Genomic DNA, 27,363 nt, shown 5'->3' on the forward strand with positions numbered 1-27,363 from the left:
TTTTCTTTTGCACATGTGCAGTAAAAAAGATTGTCTCCCACTACATTTAGAGAAGCAAAATGGGAGTGAAGGGGGTAGGCTATCATATCTCAAATACAGTTAGGCTAGGTACACACTGAAGAATTTTTCGACAGACGTGTTATCTCAAACGATTGTACCTACGACTGAAGGTCCGATCAGTCTGGCGAATTCATGCATACACACTGACACGATTTACCTTCAGATCTGTGTTCTTCATCTGGTCCTTCATCTAGTCCTCCAGTCTTCAGAGAATGACAGCATAATAATTATTTATTCATTCATACTTGTCACATTCTCACACTGATTAAAACCGCCTTGTTATAGCTATCCACATGTCCTAACGAATTTCGTTAGCTTCTGTGACTCTGAAACTAAATAATCTGTCTCAGAACAAACAAACACATTATTCTTTATACAGCACTCTCTACATTTATTCAATGGGACATTCATTGCTAGCATCGACTGAAAAGAGCTTGACTTTGTAAACTCTATGGAGATTGTGAGTGTTACGATTCAGCAATTTCAGGAAGCAGCAACAGAAGTATAATAAACCAAATGTCTTTATTCAGGCAAAATACATAAACAAGGATTCAGTTTGTGGGATATGCAGATTTCCAGGTAGCAGTATCAACAGGTATAACTCAAATTCACAGATATGAACAGGTGTGATCAATGGCAGGACAGTCCACAGAGCAACAGGTTCCAAGTAATGACAGATACAGTCAAATGGTAGGAACAAGTATAATGAGTAACCCCAGTCCAGGAGGCACAAGGCTGTCCGAGGAAGCAGACAAGCTGAGTCCAGTGACCAAGCAGAGATCAGGGCAAGCAGAATCCAATAGTCAGGCAGAGGTCAGTGTCACAAGTGAATAAGCATAGTCCAGTAATCAAGCCGAGGTCAGGGCAACAGGCAAACAAGCAGGGAGGTGAAACAGCAGCTAAGCAAAACTGGAACAGGAATTAACAGGAGACAAGCAGCAGCCAGGTAAAATTGATGAACTGCACTGAGCACTTATAGACTTTCCTTATATGCTGTTGAGTCGAGTCTTCCCCCCCCCCCCCCGGGCTAAAATTTGCCAGCCCTCTCCTGCCACTCTATCCCTTCTTGCAACTGTAGCAGTGATGGTGTGGCTTTTACAAACCCCTGTGACACACACTTTCTCTTGGCCAGGATGGGTATGCAACACCATAAACATGATCATGAGAAACATTCTTCAACATAAGAAAAGCAAAAAAAACACAGCTGTTGTTTCTGGTCAGTGATGTAAGCAGATTATTTCAGAGGTACCATTGTATGTATGTTACATGAAATTATATTGCAAATTTCGTGTTGCAAATATTTAATTTTTTGCAGATATGTTGACTTGATCACTTGGGAAATTATTTACGGCGTCCATGAGTGTGCTGTGTAAATGGCAGCATCTTGACCTGCCGCCAAACCCATTCCCCCTCTCCTTGTGCGCTGCGCCCCTACCCTATCTTCTCCAATTCTTCTTCTGAGTGGGGTAACATATTTTGCTCCCGTCAGGCTGAAAATTTGACGCTGGCCAGTGACATTGTAGCCACACTCTCAGCGTATCAGCGATATAGAGGAACAGCAGCTAAGGAGCTGCCAGTAGTTGTTCCTCTATTATGTCAGTCATTCAGTGTTTTAGATGCTCCCTAAAGGTTAGTGCTCTAGGCAATCGTCTAGGTTTACCTAAAGATAGTGCCGGTCCTATGGTGAACTTGTCAGTGGCTGCCTAGAAGTATGTCTGATAGGGAATTACATTCTGCAAAATCATACTGCTTCCAATTTATGTCTTATAGAAGTTCAAAATGATAATTTTGTGAATTTGACCTAAACTGTACAAAATACTTTGTTATAATATTGTCCAATAAAATCCTTGGCTAAGGGATAGCACACTTCAGGGATTTCCATAGCTGAAAAGCTGCATGAAGCTGTACTTTATCACATATGTCACTGCAGCTCACAGCACGTGTGTGTGTGCCAGCAGTATGTTCTGTAGGATGGCTTGGATTCAAGAGCGAGCTGACATCATGCTGGCTCAACTGGACATGGAGTCAGGCTCTGGCACAGGACTTATAGTTACTCTGCTGCTTCATAAGTAATATTAAGGGACTATTTAGCCTCAAAATACATATTGTAATTGTATATGACGTGCAGCCAGTACAGCGGATTGCGGCTTGGAAGTTGAAAGTGGACACATTATACCGCTTTCATACTGCCGCCCCGGCAATATCCCGGGTTTTTCAAGCCGGGTTTTTGCCGGGGCTCGGAGCGTCCCAGCTCAGAAACACCATTCATACTGCACCTCGGACCTGGGAATTTCCCGGGTTGACCCCATTCATACTGCACAAGTCTGTGCCCTGGCAATTTGTGGGAGTCATCACCAGAGCAGTTTTCATTGGCTGAAAAATGGTGATGTCATTGAAAGGTGACTTTTTTTTTGACGCATAAAGATGATGCAAAAGTGGGTGGTGATTGTTTACCACATTACTTTTCATCATGGCCGACGACTCACTTTTGTGTAGCCCAGAGTTCATGTTTAATAGTGTGTTCTCGAATCTTCCACGGGCTCCCACTGATGACATCATCCCCCAGAGACAGGCAGACAGCCAATCAGCTTGTTTTCTGTGCAACCCGGGTTGAAAAACCCGGGTTGCACCATTCATAGTGCAGGCAACTCGGGTCCGACCCGGGAATTACCCCTCGATAAATCCCGGGTTGAAGACCTGGGTTTTTAGACCCGGGATTTTTGACTTGTGCCATTCATACTGCACCAAGACCCGGGTCGTTTGATCTCGCCCCGGCAAAAACCCGGGATTTTGGTGCAGTATGAATGGGGTATTACTAGCAACAGTTCCCTAGGTGCTCTTGTTGAGATTCTGTCCTTTTGTACTTAAGAAAAAGCCTTACTTGCTTACACTACATGAATTATATTGAAAATTACATGATATATTGGATAATAATCAGTGCGCCTCATTTTAGAAGTACACTGCAAAACACCTGGGTCTTCCACTGCTTTGCCTGGATGGTCCAGCCAGTGTATAACAAGGTGGAAGTGTACTCTCCACTCCCGGTGTGCTGTAAAGGGGCAAAATCTCAAGATGTGTACTGTGACTGTGCAAAAATAAATCTCACCTAGGAATTCCAAGCACTTTAGAACCACCCTTTACTTGATTTTAACTTTTCAATTTCTCTCGAAAAAAAATGCTTAGTAAAACAATAATATTGCACCCTTAATATAATGAAAGGTAAATATTGCCCCATAAGTTAGTTATAAATACATTTTGTACCCATAATTAATAAATTTTGGTTGCCATAGTTGTGGTGTATGTAGTTCATGTTACTGTGTGTGTATGCAGCAGAGGGATACACTGGATCTTATTTTGTGCTGTATGTAGTTGGTGTATGAATCTATCTTCTGTGCAATGTGTTTCCTGAAGTAAAGAAGTGAGCCATAACCACTGTGTCATGGTTACTAAAGACTTTTATTGAAATATACGTCACAGACTTAACAACTGTAATACTTCATAGGGCTATAGTGGCTCCTCTTATGTTATGAAAGGAAAAATAGTGCAAACAGCATGCTGATTGAGCAATCTCTCCTCCCGCAACCATCTCTTTTGTTTTGTCTGTTTTGCAGGCGGTTTCCTGGGGGTAAATGTATCATGCTGAGAGTTTTCCGGCAGGTTTGAAAACTGGAGATGTTGCCTAAAGTCGGTTTTAATACCACCGGAAAAAAAGCAGAAAGCAGGTGGTTTCATCTAACTGCCGTTTAGTAAATCTAGCCCTAAGGCAGGGCCCTCTTAAGAACCTTTTGGGCCCCCGGGCACAGCAGTGCACCGGGGCCCCTATATATACCAAAAAAAAAAAAAAAGATTATATATGGGCCCTGCAGCCAGGGCCGGATTAACCCGAGGTCTAACTGGGCTATAGCCCAGGGGCCTCGGGCATCCAGGGGGCCCTTCAAACTCCTCAGCAGCATTATTGATCGGTCGGGGGCGGGGGCGCCCCCGGCCAAATCAATGCTGCTGAGTAATGTCAGTGCAGTCCTCCGTCCTGGCGCGCTGTAGTCTGCTTACTGAGGATATCTCGCGAGAGTTCATGAACTCTCGCGAGATCTCCTCAGTAAGGAGCTTACAGCGCGCCGGGACGGAGGACTGCACTGACAGGTAAGTGCTTGGGGGGGTCCTCACGGGGGTGGGGGGGGGGGGGCGGTGGACGGCTCACATTGGGGGCCTCGTGGGGAATGGAGGGCCCCTTAGCCCAGGGGCCTCCATTCCCTTAATCCGGCCCTGCCTGCAGCCCAGGGGGGCCCTCTGGAGGCAGGAAAAAAAAAAACCTGCAAAAAAAGAAGAAAATACTTACCGTGCTGTCAGCTGGCGATCCGGCTCCCTCCCTGGTCTCCTCCTCCGTCGCGCTCCGCAATGGATGTCGGGCGGGCGTGATGACGTCACGACCGACATGCACTGCCAGCGCGACAGAGGAGGAGACCAGGGAGGGAGCCGGATCGCCAGCTGACAACACGGTAAGTATTTTCTTCTTTTTTTGCAGGTTTTTTTTTTTTCCTGCCCCTGGAGGGCCCCCCTGGGCTGCAGGGCCCCGGGCACCTGCCCAGCGTGCCCAATGGGAAAGACGGCCCTGCCCTAAGGGTCACTTAGTAGATAAATAAAGGAGTAGGTGATATCTTAGTTGAATAGTTTATGATAGGCTGATTTAATAGACCAACATAGCAACACACAAGGATGCAACATCAGCATTCTCAAAGTTCAAACATTTCTAAGCATTTTAGAGGACACTGCTCAACCCCCCATCCCCCTATATACAAGTAGCCTGTTCCTTTACTGTTGCAATTTGGCTCTTCATGTCCAAATATTCATGAGACACTGGTTCACTCTTAGGGCTAGATTTACTAAGCTGCGGGTTTAAAAAAGTGGGGATGTTGCCTATAGCAACCAATCAGATTCTAGCTGTCATTTATTTAGTACTTTCTACAAAATGACAGCTAGAATCTGATTGGTTGCTATAGGCAACATCCCCACTTTTTCAAACCCACAGCTTAGTAAATCTAGCCCTTAGTCCTGTATTGACGGTGAATTTAAAATTGACTCTACAGTCACTCTGTGCTGTCACTGCTGGGGGCAGAATAAACACTGGTGTCTGCTTTCTACATGGGATATCAGAAGCAGGTTCTGCTTTCTACACAAACCACCAAGATTCATTGATCTTAACAAGAGATTGACACTAGAAATAAGGGGCAAAAATGTTAGGTCTGGGCCTGGTTATCACTGCTGCTTTTTATAAACTACTATCAGAGTCTGTGTGAAATGGCAAAGCTAATCAGAATGCTTGGTCATGTACATGTTAGAATAAAGGCTAATTCCACCTTTGCCCATTTTTATAAAATGTAATTCCCCAATCAACTTGACCCTTCATACCTAAAATGTTTGGATCTCACTTATGAAACACGTTTCTCTTCCTTTTACGTTTCTTAATGAAAAAGGGAGGATGGCCAGGTTCCAGAGTAGTTCTGCATTGTCCCGCAACTTCTTGTTCAAATTCCCAGAATTTAGACTTTAGTTTTGAGCGCCATATTGGCTGAGATTTATGTAAAATCTCAGCTCATTTTTCAGGTGTAAGGAAAAATGAGCAGCGATTTTTACTGCAATTGCCGGCAGCGCGTGCGTCATATTGAATATCCCCCCCCCACATGTATGGCTTTGGCCCTTACAAATCTATACATAGAGTCAATACATAAGAGTAGTTTAAAATTAGCCCCTAATTGTCTGATAACAAGTATTGGTGAGACACTATTCAGAAAATGGGTTAATTGCTAAATTGATGATTCGTTTGTTGATAATTCGACTGGAATGAATGCATGAAACAGGTGGTAGCCAGGAGCATGGAGGGATGTTTGTTAGTAAGCAAAGGATATATGGTTGATTCTATTGGTCACCGTATATCGTTTTTAAGAAAGTAATCACCAAAGATGGATTTGATGTATGTAACCATAATAAGTGAAGAGAACTGAATTTATCTGTGCAAGAATCAATAGGAACAAAAGAAGAATATAATCCTAAACAGAAGCCATCATCTTTACATATAATAACTAAGCTCTATACATATAATGTGTTATGTATAGAGTTGGAGTTATTTCATACATAAATAAGAGGCTTTGTTCATACTTTTTTTTTTTTCCACTTGTGTCCTCATATGCCCTTTGCTTCCTTGCTTTGTTGAGGTCACGGCAAGATCAATAGCACATTTATGTGGCTACATAAAAGGTGAGCAGCCTGCAGTATTTGGCCTGTTGTTCAGAATGTAGGGAGTGACATGTGCAGTGAACCCTTATTTCCTGAGAATATTACGTCTAAACAAACATATATGAAGAAAATATTTGGTAAAAACACAGATTTATTATTTTCAAGTTTTAGCTACATGAATCGGGTTTTATTTTTACTGGAAATGAGTCCCATACAGAAACACATAACATGATACATTCATGTGTTCAATGCCAATAAAAACAATTGTATCACATTTTGTGTTGTCACATGCCTATTTTTGAGCAAATGCGTCAGGTTTTATGGGTAAGTATATGGATTTGCTGGCCAAGACGGCAGCGTCAGCAATGATGACTTCTGTCCTCTGGTAGGAGGACCTGGAAAAAATGGGGCATTCCCTGATGTGGAGGGGGGGTACGTGCAAGATCCTTGCTAAGAGGAGGAGCACTGAAAGGAGCTGGCTGGCAAATGTTAGACTTGGGGGTCATTACATCACGGGCGGGTCCAAAATGATGCGATTTTAGGAGCCCCGCCCCGCGCACGCCCACCTGCCCCACACCAACGCTAGAAAGTTGGTAAGTATGGCTTACAGCCAATCACAGAATATAAAACATGTTTATGGTTTACAGAAGATTTATACACATCACTATTCTCTAAATCAAATTCTCATTTCAAAGTTGCCTATTTCTTGTTTATATAGATTGTCAGCAATAAATCTTCCGATTGCAATTAGTAACTAACTATATAACATAGTAAAATAACATTATTTATTGTTTCAGTTAACTTGTGAATATGCTCCACATATAGGGAGTCATTAAGGAGAGCAAAGTTAAAAAAAGGAGTAAGTTTGCTCCTGGACAAACCATGTTACAATGCAAAGAGTGCAAATTAGTTTATTATTTTGCACATAAGGTAATTACTGGCTGCTTTTTCATGCAGCACACAAATACTTGAGCTAAGACATGCCTTATCCCAAATATAAATCTGTCCCCACATTTTAAATTCAACTCCCCCTCCAACGCAACATAGTTTTGCCAAAGTGCAAATGTACTCCTATTTTATTCTTTACTTTCCTTAGTGACTCAGGCCCATAGAGTGTTGTGCTTTAAGGTAAAGGTCTGTGTGATTGTAGTACTGTTTAATGTGCCTATATTTGAGTCTACCTTTCCAAAATTGAACCCAATATAAAATGCATATATGTGACAAATTGTCAGTATATGGACTGGTGGAACAATCATTCCCTGGAAAGGGAGGAGAGATTTTTTTGTTTTTTATTTTGTCTTTTTTATGTTTGTTTATGCATTCCTCCCTGGATAATGCCCAGGGTTTGATTAGTCAATAGGATAACTAGGCTAGAGTGCAAGGCTTTTGGGGCACAATATTTTTTGCGGTGCAAAATTGTGACAGATATTAGCTGAAATTCATTTTAAAATGTAAGAGAATAATTTTTCTCCAAAGTAAAAAAAACCCCATGAAGGATAAATGTAGTATGGTTTTAAAGTTTACGCATTCCCATGATTAAAGCTGAAAACAATAAGTCATACTAAGGCGGGCGCTTGAGGATAGACTAGTAGGACAGACAAGTAAACTGGTGTAAAAGTATTAAAAACAAAAAAATAGCATAATGATACTTTTGCTAGTAAAGTATAACCTAGTGCTTTGCTTCTGTCTTTTTTTAGTACCGGTATTTTGTATCCCCTATGAACTGCAATGTCAATGTAACATTTCATTTCTCTAAAAGGCAGCATAAATCAGAGTCAGAGAAAGGCCATCTCTGGAGCTCTGTAAATGTTGTACTTTATTTCTATGATTGCATAGAACAGACGGATTGCTCAACCAGCTGTATGGTTGCCATTCTGGAAAAAAACGCCGGCCTTCCTATCTCTGTTATGTTTCTGCTCTATTAATAACATTGGCGCCGAATCCCATTTTTACCAGTTAGGCCGGTAAAATACTGGCCACGTGGCAATTCTAGCCCGCTGTGAATAGCTTTATTGATTTGGATTGAAGGAAAAGCCTCATTTATTTGCTGTGCGGTATTTCTTTAGCTACTTGAGCAGAGGTCCTTATAATTCCATCATAACATTTTTCTTATTTTTAAGTGATTGCAATTGCACATAGCTAGACAGTGTTTTTATTTTGTTGCTTTTATTTTATGAACAGTTTTGTTTTGAGCATTAAAATACAGTACTATTGCATTTACATACCTCCCAATGTTTAGATTTTTCTAATCAGGACGAAAAGGGGGCTTGGTCACATTACATTAGGGCATTCCACGTTTCCAATTTAGTAACACACCCCTTCAATGCCAGAAGCTGGTCCGTGTGGCATTGGAGGGGCACCTGTTAGCAAGGCAAATCTCCCAACTATTCTATAATTGGGACAAAAAGTTCTGCTCCGTGAGATGTCGGGACAGTCCCCTCAGATCTGACCTGTCCCCCTAAGTCATGGCAGTTGAGAGATATGCACTACATTTGTGGTAAAACAATTTGCTTGTCCTAGCATGTCACATTACTTTGATGCTTCAACTAAAGTTTTGCTGGATAGCTCCAAGGAAATGTTCTTTTATGTGGCCGCAAATTGTTTTTTGAACTGGCTCGTCAAATTGGTCCATTAATTTGAAAATTCACAAACATTTCTCAAAATTTAGAATGATTTAAACAATTGATCTAAATTCAAGCAAATTCAAACAGGTTCGACCATGTTGAGCCAGTTCAATCAGATTCGAGCCAGTTCACACCTGATTGAGCAGGTTCACACAAAATGAAGCATATTTGAGTTTAAATTGATACATTATAACTGTTTTCAAATGCGAACGGCTAACACAGAGCCTCTGTGAATGATGAAATGCTGACATCACAGTAGCGTTCATTGTTCCAATTAAAAATGTTATCATACATTTCATTTTTTTAGTGTTATATGCAGTAAATTTATTTGTGAGATTACTTAGATATAAATTTTGTATGAATCCCTAGATTTGTGCAAATCCAACAGATAAGAACAGCAGAATTTCTGGAGTGGCAGACTGCTCATGTTTTATGATCTTACCACTTTCAAGCATATTGTTCTTCCTAAAAAGGCATGAGACTTGAAAGACTTGAAAGAGTAGCTACAGATCTCCTTTCTTTCAATCCTAGTACTTACACTTCTAAGCATTAGGCTAACCCTACAAAGAAAATGAAGCATTTGCCAGTTATTTATCTTTTGGAGATGATTCAATAACATATTTCCATAGTAAAATGTATACAATCTTGATACCAATATGCAATTTAAAAGTCTATTCTACTAGCTACAATTTAAAATCTTGAACCGTGAAACACACATCAGAAACTCTAAATAGCTATAATGGTATTGTAAAATAATATATATTGGTAGCTCTATAGGTTGCATGGTACCCCTCCTGTAATGCATCCAGTTGTCTTGTTTCTGAAATGGCTTATATACACACAGTGGATGGTGGTCACTTTCTAGTACCCAATTCCCCCCAGAACAGCTTGAATTCTTCTTTTAATGGATTGAACATTCCTTAGAGATTCTGGTTCATGTTGACATGATAGCATCATGTAGTTGCTGCAAATTTGTTGGCTGTGCATTCATGCTGCGAACCTCCCGTTCTACCACAGTCCAAAGGTGCTTTAGTGGATTGATATCTGGCGATTGTGGAGGCCATTTGAGCGCACTGAACTCATTGTTATATTTATATAACCAGCTTGACATAATGTGTGCTTTGTGACATGGTGCGTTATCCTGCTGGACGTAGCTATTAAAAGATGGATAGCCTGTGGTCATAAAGGGATGTTCATGGTCATCAATAATACTCAGTTAGGCTGTGGCATTTAAACGATGTTCAGTTGGTTTTAATTGACCTAATGTGTACCAAGAAGACATTCCCATCACATCACTATCACCAGCCTGCACCACTGGCACAAGGCAGGATGGATCCATGGATTCATAGCATTTACCCCAAGTTCTGACCCTACCATCTGCATGTTGCAGCAGAAATTAAGTGTTTGGTATGAACAACTGAATTTCTTGACCTTGTCTGCATACTTTTATGCATTGAGTTCCTGCCACATGATTGGCTGGTTAAATATTTGCATTAACGAACAGGTATACCTAATAAAGTGGCTTCTGAGTGTATCTTCATTTTTGTAGTAGAATGATCTAAATTGGTGGTAACAACCTCTTATGTTAAGCATGTGTCAGCAAGGGAATTCTATGATACTCAGGGGAGATATAGCTGTCCAATACATATCCTATTATTGAAACCTGTTTTTTGCTATAGTTGTATCATTTTACATTTTTATATTTCCCTTTTTGCTTTTCTCTTGTTTGTGGTCATGCAAAAAACTTGTATTGTTGTAAAAAACTTGTAAAGATGAAAACATTAGCATTTGCATTTTCTTTATTTATAATTTATTGCATATTTATTTATTGCATTTTGTAAGCTCCCCTCACCCTAGCAAGTTTGTACTTATGTGTAAATTCAGCATACAATTATAATGTATCAATTTATAATATAATGCACATATTCTTCATTCTGAGCAAATATTAACTACAATAAAAATGTCTATATGGGATAGCAATAAAAATGCAATCTGCCTATAAATATTGACCTGAAATCAACCCGGGATCTCTCCCCAGATACAATTATCTCCTCTTGGAAACAATAAGAAACAACAATAAGTACAAACTATTCATCAATAACACAGAAGACTGTACGAATAATCAATTTTCTCTGTTGCAAATAATCAGATATTTTATTTCATATAATTTACTGTAGTTTCAATTGATTCATTGCTGAAATCCATGGACAAACAAAATATCATTGAAAATGTATATGATCCATGTAATGTTATCAACAAATCTACTAGTGCTGATTATTTATATCTACTGGTATATACAATTCAGATTTGCATACATGGTTACAACACATTTGTATCCTAGTACGCTTTTACTAGGATACACAAGTATATGTTCAATTTTATGGCAGATTTGATATCTTTCTGGTAATATTTAGAATAAATATTAATTAGTGCATTAAAAATATATACCATAAAATCTATTCTATGAAAAATTGTAAATTTACTAAGTAAACTTAGGAAAATCCAGCTATGCGGTTTGGCGTGAACATAGAGAACATACAGTTATTTATAGGGGTTAACCCATCACATAATTGTGGGGAATAAGGCTTAAATCATAACTTCAGTGTAAATATGGTAGTATAGCAAATGAATCCATTGATCAGTTGAGCTACTAAAGTGTAAAGTGTGAAACCAGGGAGTTTGTTGTATGTGTATTCGGTGGCTCTGCACATCCCAGTGTTAGAAGATAGCAGTGTCACCTGTAGCAGCTTCAAAAGGCCTCTGCGGTGAGATATATCCAGGCCTGGGATGGAGTTTTGATACCTGAATAGACTTTTAGGAACCGCTCAGCATAGTATCTGGCTCAGAGGGACCATGTGCTGACTTGGCTATATTTTATATAGACAAGAATAATTCCGTTTTAAAATATGCCATTTAAAATCAATAAAAGTAGCGATCAACCACATATTCCTTAATAACATGATGAAGGACAGCTCATATGTCAAATTAAGGATTCTGCCACCCAGAGAAGTTGAGGAAATGAGTATAAGCTCAACTGATACCGTTTACCTACGCTTGTTTGGTATCAATAGATGGGTAAATTCATAGGGAATCTATTAATAATACAATTGGGTCTGTGTGACGCTTCACAGAAAAGTTAGGTCACATAGTAGAATTGAATAGTAAATTAGGCAACATGCAAATTGTGATTGAAAGAAGTGTCACATACCACAACCCCTGGCGGGGACAGGTGTGGAAGTTATTATTTAAAGATAGTGTGGAAGTGTTTTTAAAAAGATGAGAGCAGTTATCAACAAGTTGTCAGTCTTTTGGGAAAATCAATCCACATTGATAAGCTGTCCATCTTTCTAGCCAATCTTCCATGGCACAGATTAAACAACTCATGTAAGTTATACTTTGAATGTAACACCTTTTATTTGAAGCTGTTTTGCTTTTGTATGTTATGTCAATTGTTTATAAATTTTTCTATATATATATATCTGTATGCCCTGTACCTTTGTATATTAAATTTATACATTTAGTAAGTGGCGTCCAAATGAATCTATTAGCCTGGTAAGAAGAATATAGCTCAACCAAGTTAACCCTTTGAATGCCGATGTTAATACATTTGACTAAAAAGCCTAGTGTGTGCTTGCAATTACATTTGTGTAACAGTCTGGAGGTGTGTAGAGTTAACCCTTTGATTGCTGGGGCGGGCCTTGCTAACCTGTGTGGTAGCCAGAAGCTTTCTGTGCCAATGTGGGACAGTATATTGGGGTCCTATTGCCCATACTCAATAGGTGGTGGCAAGTCCTGAAGTGTGTGGAGGTGTGAGAGCGCTGTGTGGGGGCGATTCAGTAGATTTATAACCTGTGTGATAGGTAGAGACTGCGGGCTGAAATTATGTGTAACCTCATACAGCAAACACCCAAAGTCACAGAAGCTGGGAGCATGTTCGTGATAGGACTATTAGCAAATCTTCTGAAAAAATATGTTATTTATCTGTAATGTGGAACAGCATCATTTCTAATATTCTCTTAATATGTTAGTTAAATCATACCCTATAAATTATTAGTACAAAAAGTAATGTTGATACACTAGCTAATTTTCTGTAAAGAGAAACAAAATCTATCTCACCTTCATGGTCTCTACTTATAGGGGCATATTGAATTGACGGCGGGATCGCCAAAAATCCTGCGCTCCAAAAATATTACCGTTAATACGGTAATATCTCGCTGGATTTCAAGTAAAAGTAAAAAACTAAAATGCTTTATCTAAATAAGATCTTGACATTTTACAAAAAGTTAGTGTTACCTGTATCAACTTCCATAAATAATCTTTGTTAAACATGGCTTCCTGATGACTTTTGGTTTCATAAATATAGAGTAAAAATATTACCGTTAATACGGTAATATCTCGCTGGATTTCAGCTCGCAGCTCCCTGAGCTGCGAGCTGAAATCCAGCGAGTAAATTACCGTATTAACGGTATTATTTTTGGAGCGCGGGATTTTCGGCGATCCCACCGTCAATTGAATATGCCCCATAGTGCTATACCATAAAATATTACATTAAGTCCAGCAATATTTTACTGGTATTACCTCTGCCCATGTCTTGTGGTGATGCCAGTAATAAAATATATATACATATATATTAGTCAATGTCTTTGTTAAATTGTAAAAAGCAGCAATCAATGTAAACTTTTTGTCTTACAATTAATTTGTTGGATTTTGGCTGGCTGAAGACGATATATATATATATATATATATATATATATATATATGGAATAGAACACGATATCAGATTGGTGCTTTACCCAATGTATGGATAATAAATACAATGTTAATCAAAAAGTGGTAATAAACAAAGATATAAATAAACAAAACATAAACAAAACACCTCCACAAATATGTGTGGCAGCCAAGTCTCCAATATCGGATGGTTAGACCGAAAAGAGGTATCAAAATGATAAGGTAAAAAATGCTACATCATATGTCTTTCTTATATCTTTCCTACTATTGAGGGGTGATGCAGCAGTTATTAATAGAACATAATATATTTGCATCTTGTCTCTGCGAGCAAAAGAAGTCACCACCTGGGATGACTGAGGAGCCTATATACAGATAAGCTGTTATTTTACTTATTTCTGGTATGCACACTACTACACTATTAATCTGCACAGTGTCTCACCTGATTTGCTGATATATGCTGCTATATGCTGATATCCAAAAGTGGAAGCTGCTCAAATCAATTTATAGGCCATAACAGGTGCTGAAAGGGTGGGGTTATCCTGCAAGGAACATACACACAACATTTTTTCCCCCCAGCACACTGCTATAGCCAGCAACAGATCTGCCATTTCTACTGTAGATAAAAATGCAAAAGTCTTTGTTGCACACATTTGCAAATGTATGTTTAAGCCATCCTGCCACGCCAAGGCGCTTTTGCATATAGGATGGTCCTACTCTAAACAATGAGAGTCCCTATATTTGGGCCATACATATGTGTTTTTAAATTGAGAGCTAACTTACCAAAGAGGTACCCCAGAAGCCTCCAAATAGCAATCCAATGTCAGCACTCCCCCTCAGCTACTGACACCAACATGCCTCTCAGACAAATACAAAAGTGGAAGCTGCTCAAATCAATTTATAGGCCATAACAGGTGCTGAAAGGGTGGGGCTTCTGGGGTACCTCTTTGGTAAGTTAGCTCTCAATTTAAAAACACATATGTATGGCCCAAATATAGGGACTCTCATTGTTTAGAGTAGGACCATCCTATATGCAAAAGCGCCTTGGCGTGGCAGGATGGCTTAAACATACATTTGCAAATGTGTGCAACAAAGACTTTTGCATTTTTATCTACAGTAGAAATGGCAGATCTGTTGCTGGCTATAGCAGTGTGCTGGGGGGAAAAAATGTTATATGCTGATATCCACCTGCATTACTATTTTTCTCGGGATTTTATGCTCTCTGGACTCTCTGATCTTACTGACTATATATACACAATTATCTGTTTTTACACCTGAAGGCGCCGTCCTTCCATAACTTATCATTTTGAGATCTATATATGTATGTATATATATATGTATATATATATATATATATATATATATATATATATATATATATATATATATATATATATATATATATCGTCTTCAGCCAGCCAAAATCCAACAAATTAATTGTAAGACAAAAAGTTTACATTGATTGCTGCTTTTTACAATTTAACAAAGACATTGACTAATCCAATAATATTCTTCTGCTGGGCTCGTCTATGCACTTAAATCACTTATGGAATATTGCTGAATGCTGTAGTTCTAATACTTGTACAGGACACGGGGTGATATGATTTAAAGTTGATTGATGTATGTTAACCTCAGATTGTTAAACTGTCATCTTGCCAGTTCACTTTCCCAACAGAAGTTTTTAATGTCAATTTAATTTACTAGAAGCAAAAGGACATAAATGAATCTAGACAGGCCATAAATCATTATAGTCCTTTCTTATGTTTCTGAGTTTATTTTCTGTGAAGATCCGAATGGTTACATAGAGCCTTTAACTTTTTCATGGCGATGACAATTTCTGCTCCGACTTTCAGCTATGAAAATATTAGTTTACTGTATTAAGCCATGAATTAATTACATTAAACTTTTATTACTTTCTAGATGTGCCTGTCTGTACAGAAAGAAGCACGTCAGTAAAACATCTGCATCCATACCAAAAGCCAATGTTTAAGTTAGTGCATGCAGCCATGTGGCAGGCGAAATACCCGTTAGACCTGAAAATCTCGAGCGGTACCAGGTGAACTGAAGTTTGAGAGAACACAGAAGCTATTCATGGCTTTGTGTCAGTTACAGCCTTGGCCTGTTGTAGAATATTAGAACTCAAGGTGCTAGAATGCCTGTTGTGTATATAAAAAAGTTTACTCTTTATTTTTTAGTTAAACGGAAAATGAAAGAAGCACTTCATTATTGATTTGAAAAAGTGTAATAAAGATGGAAATTTAACAGTACTGCTGTAATTTTAGCTACGTAAGTGTAAGGTGTCTGTTTATAAAAGACTAATGTTGAATTTTCAGCTAAACTTCTAAATACAGACAAAAGTGTTTAGTTATTCCCCATTTATATTAGAGATGCTCGGTTTTCGGAAAACAGAGCCCCCCCAAACTTCAGCTCGATACTTTTGCGCGCCCTCTGAACTGAAAACGATTCAAAACATCATAGTTGCGTTGTTGGATCTCGCAAGTTTTGGATTCTATAAGTATCGCCCTCCACTGAGGTCCTGTGCCATTTCACAGAGAGACACAGAATGGGTAGCAGGGTTCTTGGCAGTCTCCAGTGCAGTTAATGAAAGTTAAAGAGAAGGGTTGGCAGTTTGCTTAAAAGTCTCCAGTGATATTCTGCAGAGTTATAGCTTACACAGAAACAGGAGAGGTGGCAGTTTTCAGTGCTGAAACAGAAATAATAGGACTGGCAGTGTTCTTAAAAGTCTCCAGACACATTGCTCTGTGCCATCTATATGGAGTCACATCAGTTTACAGAAGATCAGGAGCAGCAAGCAGCTGCTGGCACCAGTAATGATTATAGTAATCCCTCTATGTCATCTGCCAAAGCCTATGTTAAAGTAAATAGTGTTTTTATGTCAGGGAAACAAAAATGTAAAAGAAACACCTTTTACCTTGGTATAGAAAAAAACACCTGTAATCAAGGCAAAGTTAACTTTGGCAATGTTTCCTAGATGTGCTATGAACTGCCGTGTGTTTGTGTCATTGCTCTGTCACTTAGCATCCAGCCAGCTCGCTGCAGTCTTTGTCTGAAAGTGGATGAAACTAAATATTGGGACCTGTGAGGTGGTCAGAATTGACTGCAAATGACTTGAAATTAGTGTTATTGAGATTAATAATAGTGCAGGAACAAAAAAAGAGCAAAATTATGTGATTTTAGCATATTTTAGCTATTTTTCTAAAAAATACAGATTCAAAACCAAAACCCGCGAGGGCGATTTTGCCAAAACCAAAACACGAATTTGATCCAGATCCAGATCCAAAACACGGGGGGCAGTGAACATCTCTAGTTTATAGAGTTGAGAAGATGTCAAATGATTACATAATTTATATGATTAGAATTTGTCAGTACTTTCTCAATAATATTTATTGAAAACTTTACCTATTTACTATACAGTGATAAACCACTTCACTGTGTGTTCTTCCAGGAAAAATACTACATCAATGCATATTGCTTCTAATAGGAACTTTACTACTAGGTATCCTAAACCTTTCTTGTACTTTTAAACATCTGTCACATGACAGTCACTAGACAGACCATTTGTTTTTTAAATATTCAAAATTATTTTCAAAGTAGCAATTTATGAATTTAAGGGTGTGCTGCTAGAGATGTATTGGTGCTAAAGGTAAAATATGCAAAACAGGACAAGATGTGCAATTGTGTAGCATAGACAAGATACCCTAATTAACTGTATTTTGGTCTAACCAAGATCTGGGGGTAAATGTATCAAGCTGAGAGTTTTCCAGCAGGTTTTAAAAGTGGAGATGTTGCCTATAGCAACCAATCAGATTCTAGCTATCATTTTGTAGAATGTACTAAATAAATGATAGCTAGAATCTGATTGGTTTTTCAAACCCGCAGGAAAACTCTCAGCTTGATACATTTACCCCCTGGTCTGTGTTGAGCAATATCTGTACCAGATGCAGAATAAAACAAATATGACTAAAGGAACAAGTAAAAAACTAAAATGCTTTATCTAAATAAGATCTTGACATTTTACAAAAAGTTAGTGTTACCTGTATCAACTTCCATAAATAGTCTTTGTTAAACATGGCTTCCTGATGACTTTTGGTTTCATAAATATAGCATTGTACCAAAATTGATACTTCAAAGAAAGGTTGGCAATGTAGTTTTGTTTTAATCATGTTCAATTTATTGTCATCATTATTTAACTGGAATATTTAAATATAATATTATAATCAATCACTGTGGCTAATGGTACCACTGATAACTCAAGTTAATTGTCTTCTCTCTTACAGCATGCATGTTCCGGTACAATGGAATATCATTCGTCTACCTCATTTACCTCTTGCTTATTCCTTTATTTTCGGAACCTACCAAGATAACAATGCAAGGTAAGATATTTTACATTGTTTAGTTACCATGAATAAAGCATATTTATTTTCTTTTGGGTATTCCTAGCATTGGTAAACAAACATTTCCATTTTGTGGAAAAGATCTTGTGTCATTTGTTATGTAATAGGTTAATGTGTATGGCAATACTTGGTCACCTACCAGGTGTCTACTGATTCACTTAAAGCACAGCAGTTCCTTTAGACAGTTCATACCTTACATGCAGGTTAAACAATGAGCATTTTTACTCTTTGGGAAAAGCTAATTTTCTTATCCAAGATATATATTGTCACTTGAAAAATGGTTTCAGGTTTTTGTTAATGCCTGGATATATCTAGATGCTATATGTTTCTAAAGGTTTAAGGACTTAAACCAAAGTGGTAATGTAGATTATCACACTGATAGAAAATCTGGTTTCACCATGATTTATCAATAAAACTCTTACGGTTTGCCAGGCCAGTGCAGGAAGCCTCTGCATGAGCAGACATTGGTGAAGCCTTTGCTACTGAGCCCAGCAATAGCTACTGCTGGGTAGCTTTTAAAAAATAGGAAGAACCCATTTTCTCCATTTAATAAATAGGCCCCTTTGTCCTACAAACCTCCCAATGGTCCAGATTTTGGAGGAACATCCCAATTTGTGGATACGAATGGGATGGGCTTAACAGGAAATTGGGTTTTACCCAAATTTGCCCATTTGTGAGCAGAGTTTGGTCAGAACGTGGGCGGGGCATATTTTGTCTCTCTTTGGGGGATTCTAAATGTTGGGAGATATGGTCCTAGATAAGCGTTAACTGAATTCATCATTTGTGTCCAACATGAATAAGACACTGATGGTGTTTCCATCAATAGTACATTGTCCCCATGTATGACACTTGTACACCAAATTTGTGAAAAATCGCTACAATTTATACAAATGTTGTAAATCAAATTGGAAAAAGTGCATATTTGTGGTTGATTATATATGGTAGTGAATACCTTTGTGGTGAATGTAATATGACTGTGATAGTTTTGTTGGCTAACAAGAAAAAAAAAAATTGTTAGCTATTAAATGTATTACTTTTCTATTACTTTCTATGTTTTTTACCACACAAAGGTATACACTGACACTTATTTTGTTCAGGAAACACAGAACAAAATGATTTCTGCTTATAATGATAATTTAACTATGTCATTTGTTAATGGCACCCAATGGTCAGTGTTTCCTTATGTTGCCCCTAGATAACAATCATCTCTTTACTGACTGAACTGGGATTTCAGATGTGCTTTTCTTGTATTGTTAATTATGTAGAAGATACAAGTGGGGCTTTTCTCTTTCAATAACTTGTCATTCTTTTAATGAGCCATTGTATTGGTCTTTGTGTATCAGACATTCTTCAATGCCTTGTTGAGAATAGTAGAGTATAATACATGTTGTATGTGTTTCTTAGGAGTAATAGTCATGAATAACTCACTGAAAAGCATAGATAAGATACTTTAATTAATTGCAAGTGTAACCAATGCCTCTCTGTATTGAACAGCATGCAGTACCATATGCAGAATGAACCAGAGAAGGCTTTCTAGCTGAGTAAGCAACACAAGGGAGTATATTATTATATATACTAACTGTGGGTTTGAAAAAGTGGAGATGCTGCCTATAGAAACCAATCAGATTCTAGCTTTCATTTATTTATTGCATTCTACAAAATGACAGCTAGAATCTGATTGGTTGCTATAGGCAACATCCCCACTTTTTTAAACCCGCAGTTTAGTAAATATACCCCAAGGTGTAAAAATCTATAATAGTTTATCTAAATCATAAATGCACATACTACAGGCAGTTATTATCAACTGTCTAAATAGATTCCTTATTAAACATGGCTTCATGATAAATGTTGGTTCCAATATAATTATAGTATTGTACCAAAATTACTGGAAATTCGCACAAATGTTATCTCTATAGTTTTATCTCATGTTTTATCCCTGTATTTTATTCACGTGACTGTTAATTTTAGGATTAGATTTTAGGGTTTCACCATTGTATGATTCATTACAATGCAAAAAAGCAAATAGTTCATCATGTGTTCATCATGGGGAAAACAGATCACTGTTGTGTAAGACAATAAAGCTGGGGTGTTGCATGCACATTTTAGTAAATTCATCCAGGACAATCATTAGTAATTGTGGTGCCTCATACAGCCTATCATTCCCAGCGAATTGCACAATCAACATCATGGTCCACCCCATCCACTTAGCAAGAAGATTGGGTGGGATCTGGGAGGGTGACCTAATCTTCTGGGAGTCCGGGCAAACTCTGTACCTGTTTACATGCATTAAAAATTGTATGAAGTGCAATTACAAACACCTGCAGGTAAGAGGGCTTTGATAAAGGTGCATCTGGATACAATATCTTAGATCTGAGATTGAGCAGAATGCAGTAAAACAGAGCAGCAGTTAGTGGCTGAAAACAATGTGTGTCTGCTAACATTCAGACATATAGGTATCCTACCTCAAACTTTATATTTCAAAAACAGAACTAATAATATTCCCACCAGCCAACAGAAGTTATCTACCTGGCATTTCTATTTCTATTGCCAACATGATAATAAATCCTAACTCACAAGCTCGATGTCTAGGTGTGATTCTTGACTCAGAACTATCCTTTCTTCCGCACATCCAATCTATATCTGAATCCTCTTACATACAGTACATCTAAGAAACATTTCCAGAATACGCACATATCTCTCACAAAACAGTGCAAAGATTTAAATTCATGCACTCATCATCTCCCACATTGACTGTTGCAATACCCTCCTTACTGGTCTTCCCTGAATTAGACTCTTATCCCTATAATCTATTTTGATTTTAGTGGCTAGATTGATTTTCCTTCAAATCGATCTTCCACTGCTGATCCACTCTATCAGTCTCTACATTGGTTACTTGATTGTTACCGAATCCAATATAAAATACATCTAACCTACAAGGCCTTCAACAAAACTTCACTAACATACATCTTCTCACCTGTCTCAATCTATCTCCCAATTCAACACTTCTGTTCCGCACAATATCTGGGTCTCTCATCCACTCTCAGCACATGCTCCCATTCCCGGTTGTAGGACTTTTTTCAAGCTGGACACACTTTGTGGAATTCCCTCTCACACACAACAAGAATTTCCTCTAGTCTTCAAACTTTCAAGAGTTCTCTGAAAATCCCCCTCTTCAGGCTAGCTTATCAAGTTCCTCCACAACCCTCTTAACCTTCTTAGGGTACCTTTTACCACTCCTTTACATGGTTCACACAAAACAACAACCCTCTGATCCCCTGACTAACATTGCTGTGTGACTGGATCATATAGCAGACTAAGCACTTTTTACCTGTGGCTGGACTGATAAGCAATATGTAGCACTTAACCTTATGTATCAAACTCCCATAGGTTGTAAGCTTTTGAGAAGGGCCCTCTTACCTCTCAGTATGTCTGTATTACCCAGTATTGTTTTATTACAGTTGTTTTTACCAAATGTAAAGCGCTATTGAATATGCTGCCGCTATATAAAAAAATTTGGATGTTGATGATGATAAAACCCTTTTGCTAGTAAAACATAACTAAAAAAGGTCAACAACATTTACATTAGTAGTTACTTCTACTGGAACCAGGGGAGAGGCGTGTCTCTAATGTGCCCATTATTTTTTGCCCAGTCCTAAAACAGTAGAATCCAGGTTTCAGGCTGCCCTGAATATATACAGCAGTTAGTACAGTACATCACTATATAGTTTTACTTTAAGCAGTGTATTTTTAATGTGCAAAACTGTAAAAGGGAGTGTTCAATTATTCATGTTAATGCTTACTTCCCATCGGGTTTATATGCTATTATGACCATTAATGTGGATTACACATGTTAGCAGAATAGAAACTCTATTGAGTGTTTTTTGTAAGTCAACAGATATAAAGGCGGGAATATGGTAGTGATCCTAATGTGGAAGTCTATCATTTAACCATATGTTATTCATGTAATATTTACCTCCTATACCTTCGAAGAGATTTTAATGTCTGCACTAATTCTGAACAGTGCCAATCAGATGATATTTCTACTTATTAGCTAAAATATGTGTGCGTAACAGATACCCGCCCCATTTTATGCAAAGAGGTATGTTTCCATAAGTCTTGTGTAAAATTCGGCTAATGTGGAACTATCATATCTGACATCATCATCATCATCAACATTTATTTATTTAGCACCAGCAAATTCTGTAGCACTTTACAATTGGGAACAAACAGTAATAAAACAATACTGGGTAATACATACATACAGAGAGGTAAGAGGGCCCTGCTCGCAAGCTTACAATCTATAGGACAATGGGAGTTTGATACACAAGAGTAATTGTTGCATCATATTGAATATTGGTCCAACTAGAATGCAAAGGTAAAAGTATTGAGTTGACCATGTGCTCAGTCACACAACTATGTTGGTCAGAGGGTTGTTGTATTGTGTTAGCTGTGTAGAGGGTGGTATTAGGGTAACCTAGGGAGATTAAGAGGGCGGTAGAGGAATATCATAAGCGTGTCTGAAGAGGTGGGTTTTCGGAGAACGTTTGAAGACTAGAGAAAAGTCTTATTGTGTGAGGGAGGGAATTCCATGAAGTGGGTGCAGCCCGAAAAAAGTCCTGTAACCGGGAATGGGTGGATGTGATGACAGTGGAAGAGAAACGCAGAACGGAGGTGTCGAGTTGGGAGATATTTTGAGACAAGTGAGGAGATGTATGCTAGCATATTGGCTTGTGAATGTGCCATCCATTCAATTTGGTATTTAGTAAGTAAACGTAATGGAGGTAATGTGTACATTAATAAGAAAATGTTGACTTCTATGATATATGTATGAAACATTCACATGGAGGTTACCAGACCTTGAAGTGGTATGGTATGATATATTTTTTGTGGGCCCGATGCCCCTATTGAATTTAGCCCAGTGCTGACCAGCCTAGTGCTGGTTACTTCTATGGCAGTAAGACCACATGCTGCAGATTTACCTGCTATAGTGTCACCAGTCCTGGTTGGCATAGCCTAGTGCTTGTATCATCAATTTCAGGGAGACCCCTTTGATTTGGCCAATACTAATCTGGCAGCACTAGATCTAGTTTCCCTATTTTGAAGGTTTAAGATACACTTAAAAATCATATGCTTTTACTTTACGATATGCTTTGGGTATATCTTAATGAAATTTAAACGTAGAGTCGCACATTCTTTTTTGCCAATACTAAGCTGGCAGCACTAGAGCTGGTTTCCACTTTACATACTATGTGGAGTTGCAGGTATCTTAAGATACATGTGATTCTGCATGCAAAGTAAATTACCTAATTTTTACCTGATAGCATTTACCCCTACACTTTTGGCATAAATTACGTCCAACACTGCTTGAGGCCCTTAGTTGGATAATTTTGGGACTATTTGTTGTAGCTCAACCATTTTGAAGACTGGGTTAAGATTTAAGAAATTGCAGTTTTCATTTCATTAAAAACCAGTAACATCACTGAAGCTCCGAGACTTGAAGGCAGTTTTATTATGAATATTGGATTAGCCCACAAAAATGGCTACCTCTATTGTGTGTGGCAATGGGTACACTTTAAAATGTCTTTGTATTATGGAGGTCATGTTTACACCCTATAACAGTTAGATGTTGTGCCCTGGAAGCCATAGGCATGCTGGGACCTGAAGTCTGGCATTTAACATTTATCCATTTCATTATATTTATTACTAAACACCCTCCCAGGAATGTGGGTGTGCTGTCAGCTGGTTTGCCTGGGAGGGGGGGGGGGGCACATTTTTTGCCGCCCAATTGCCTAAGGGAATTTAGCCCTGTGCAGACCTAGGGCTGGTGGGTGTAGGCAACTGGTACACTTTAATATGTTCTAGTAATATGGAAAGTATGTTTATACCCTATAAAATTTCATTTTGTACCCACTATAAAAGTCACTGGAATCATTTAAGCCAGAGATAAAGAAAATGCAACTCATAGGGGTACTTCTAACTAGTGATATTTCTGAGTTATTATGCACTTGTTATTAGGCTACATTGTCATAGATATTGGTTCAGACCACAATATGGCTGCTGGCTCCACTTTAAAAGCTAAAGGAAGCAACAATGGAATTTGCTGTTAAGAAACATAAGATCCATTTTATAATTTTTTTCTAAATCACGGCTTTGTTCATTCATAAAACCCTGTGGTGAATTAGCCTCAGACACTGCCTTTCCATGTTTTGCACAGAATTCTACCAAACGCTAGGTCTGCTTTTTAATTGATCTTTCTGAGTGGACTGTGATTAAATTCTGGGAAATTTCTGAACTGTGAGTCATATTATGAAATTCAATTAGCGGTTAGTTGACAGTTTGTTTCTTTTTAACCTTCCAAGTTTCTTGCCTTAGAATAGGAATATATAGTTCATTCCTGACAAATTACTTCAGTTTACACTTTAAAAGTACATTGAGAAGAGAAATTCAAATCATTTTGATTAAGAAAAGTTTACTTTTAAACTTTTCGTGGTATAATATTTATGGACAACACACACTTTTTCTGCAATGAAAAAAAGTTTTATTTGAATAGAAACAGGATATGAAATTATCCAAACATAAAAGTCAGTATAATAAACAGCACTACATAAAACATACTTTACCCCCACCCATGACCTACAGCGTCTTGTATACCAGATAAAACAATATTATACAGTATTAAGACTGTGGTAATGTGGCAGGGGGATCCAGGCCTGCATTTCTATTAGCAACAGAAGTTTGAAACAGTTTCAAATGCTTTATTTGTGCTAACAATAAAGAAGGTGTGGTCATTTAGGGGCCTATTTATCATTATTTGTATTATTGCTCCTTAAGTAACATGTCATTGCAGTAATGGAGCGATTTACCATTAAAATTAGCGCATCTGATAGTAGGCTGCCCCGCAATGGCTCTGCTGTAATGAAAACTACGGGTTCTGACCCTGAGTCTTTACTGCGCATGCGCAACCTTAGGTCAATAGAGCCAGTACCGGTAAGTAACGCAGGGGAGAGCGGGAAGGCTGTCGGAGAGGGATCTCCTGTAATGCTCCCCCATAGGACTGAGTAGATAATGCCATCTTCAGATATCTTCAAAGCTAAGCTTTTTGAAGCTTGATAAATTTAACCAGACCCAGTCCCCATTGAAAATTATGGTAACTGCGATAGTATGCGATACTTTGCCTAATGTAGCAGATATCTTTGATATCTACTGCATTAGGCATTTGTTAAATTGCTATTAAGCTTAAAAATGCCTAAACCATATGGAAACAGCCATTTACGCATGGTTTAAGGATTGATAAATAGGCCCCTTATTGTCTTCAGATATAAATGCTTAAACACCTAATTTCCTGTTCTTTCTCTTTGCTGTATACTACCAATGAGGTCCTCGAAATGTAATTTTAGTCAGGGACCTCCCCACTCCGAGTTTGCCATCTAAGTTACACTAATGGTAGTGCCATCCCTGATCTTTGTATTGTATTACACTGTGTCTTGGAAGTTGGCAGAGGGCAGTGTTGCTCATGAAAAGTAACTAATGCTCATTGGGAGTATAACATATATAACTCTGCTATAGTTTACAGTCTTTTCACTGCTGCTTAATATTTACTGCAATCTATTTGCAAATGATGCAGTTAAATTCTAGGGATTATGGAACATAGGTTTGTGTTTCTGAATGCCCACTTTACAGGACAGCATGCAGCACAAACATTTAAATGCAACATGAGGCACTTGGTGTGTAGTTAATTAAAAAACAGAGTTTTATCACATTGATAACAGTAATTTGTAACTATTTTCTAATACTTTACAAAGTGGATAAAAGGGCGTGGTCATACTAGAAATGGGGTGTGCCTAGAGCTGTGACGTGCTAGGTAGCCCTAATGCTCCAGGTTTGCCCGGCACCTGTTCACCGCTGCTCTGCTGTGGATGGTACTTCCCAATTTCCCTACCCGCAGGACAGACATTGTCGGACAGTGGGACAGAGCCCTAAACTCAGCACTGTCCTGCTGAAATCAGGACAGCTGGGAGAAGTGCATTCCTCATACAATACCCGCATTCGACCTACATTTGTATAGGTGAATCAGGCTTTATGTTAAACTTAACTAAAATGTCCAAAATGTTTTTAGCAATTATGAAAATGATTGAATTAAGAAAAGAGTATATGTGATTTGTTTAAAAAAAGTTGCTATGATCCAAATTTATACCTTGAATTTCTAATTCACTTACCTTTGTAGCTCTTGGTTTTACAGGGAAGGGCATGGATTTGCGGACCAAGATGACAGTGTCTGCAGGAGGGGGGGGCAGATGCTTTCTTCTTCTGATGGGAGTAGTTGGGCAGCTCAGGGTCTTTTCTAGCTGTGTACGGATTAGGTGGATGATTTGTGCACCAACATACAAAAATGAGATTTCATTTTGTAGGATTAAATTATTTCAGACAGATGGATGGGTGGAGAGGGTGCATTTGCAGAGGTTGTTCTCTGCTATGTGGAAGGTTGCAATGCCCTTTTCTCCTCTAGAAAGGACTTGATTTTACCAGCAAGCACTGAGGTGCCAGAGATCGGTACACATCCCATACTTTTAATAGGAAGCATTTGGAACTTTCCAGTTGCATTTTTGCAATAAATAAATAATAAAAAAATAAAAAATAAAAGCTTAAAACACAAAAGTGCTACAAGTAATAGAGGCATCCCCTCATATCATGATTCATTTAAGCCTTAAATGAAGCTAAACCAAGCAGTATTTTAGAAGAAAATCAGAATATCTTAAGTGAATAGAGGTGCTGGTAAAGTGTTAGTAGGTTGGACTTTGAAGTGACGTTTCAATCTTTGCACTCTGCATATTTCCAGGTGTATTTGCAAACCTACAAAGTTAGGCGCATTTAATTACCAAGGAATATGAAGCAGACTCACATATTGAGATGCGCTAGACGGACAGGTGCGCTGGGCGGACAAGTAGACACACTTGCACACTTAAAAACCACTATGGACCCACACTTTTTAGTATCATGGATAATATTAAGATGCATATCATTAGCAATAACACTTTATTTTCATTATATGAAGCTAGTCTTTGCTGCTGCTAAAGTTAAATATTGAGCCCTATTCTTAACTATCACAGAAACCACATGTTGATTTCCATTAAAATGACTGGGACATGGCTTATACACGTCTGGCTCTGACAGATGCCAAGACATTTTTCTGCTTCTAATTCCTACCAAACATTGAGATAATGAAAGGCCCAGAGAGTGAGATAAAGGTTTTTTGAGATCCAGCTGGCATAGCCCAGTAGACTAACCAACTCAAGGCCAAAGAAAACACA

The 27,363-nt window shown here is 38.3% G+C and overlaps 1 protein-coding gene across 1 annotated transcript in view; it reads left to right on the forward strand.

The window, feature by feature from the left end:
- PIEZO2 (piezo type mechanosensitive ion channel component 2) overlaps nt 1-27,363 on the forward strand; it is a 377,083-nt gene that overhangs the window by 75,650 nt on the left and 274,070 nt on the right. The window contains exon 2 of the mRNA XM_075213287.1: nt 17,939-18,034. Within this exon, the coding sequence (XP_075069388.1) occupies nt 17,939-18,034 (96 nt within the window). The remainder of the gene's footprint in view (nt 1-17,938; nt 18,035-27,363) is intronic.

This window comes from Mixophyes fleayi, chromosome 5 (genome assembly GCF_038048845.1).
Source record: "Mixophyes fleayi isolate aMixFle1 chromosome 5, aMixFle1.hap1, whole genome shotgun sequence".
NCBI lineage: Eukaryota > Metazoa > Chordata > Amphibia > Anura > Limnodynastidae > Mixophyes > Mixophyes fleayi.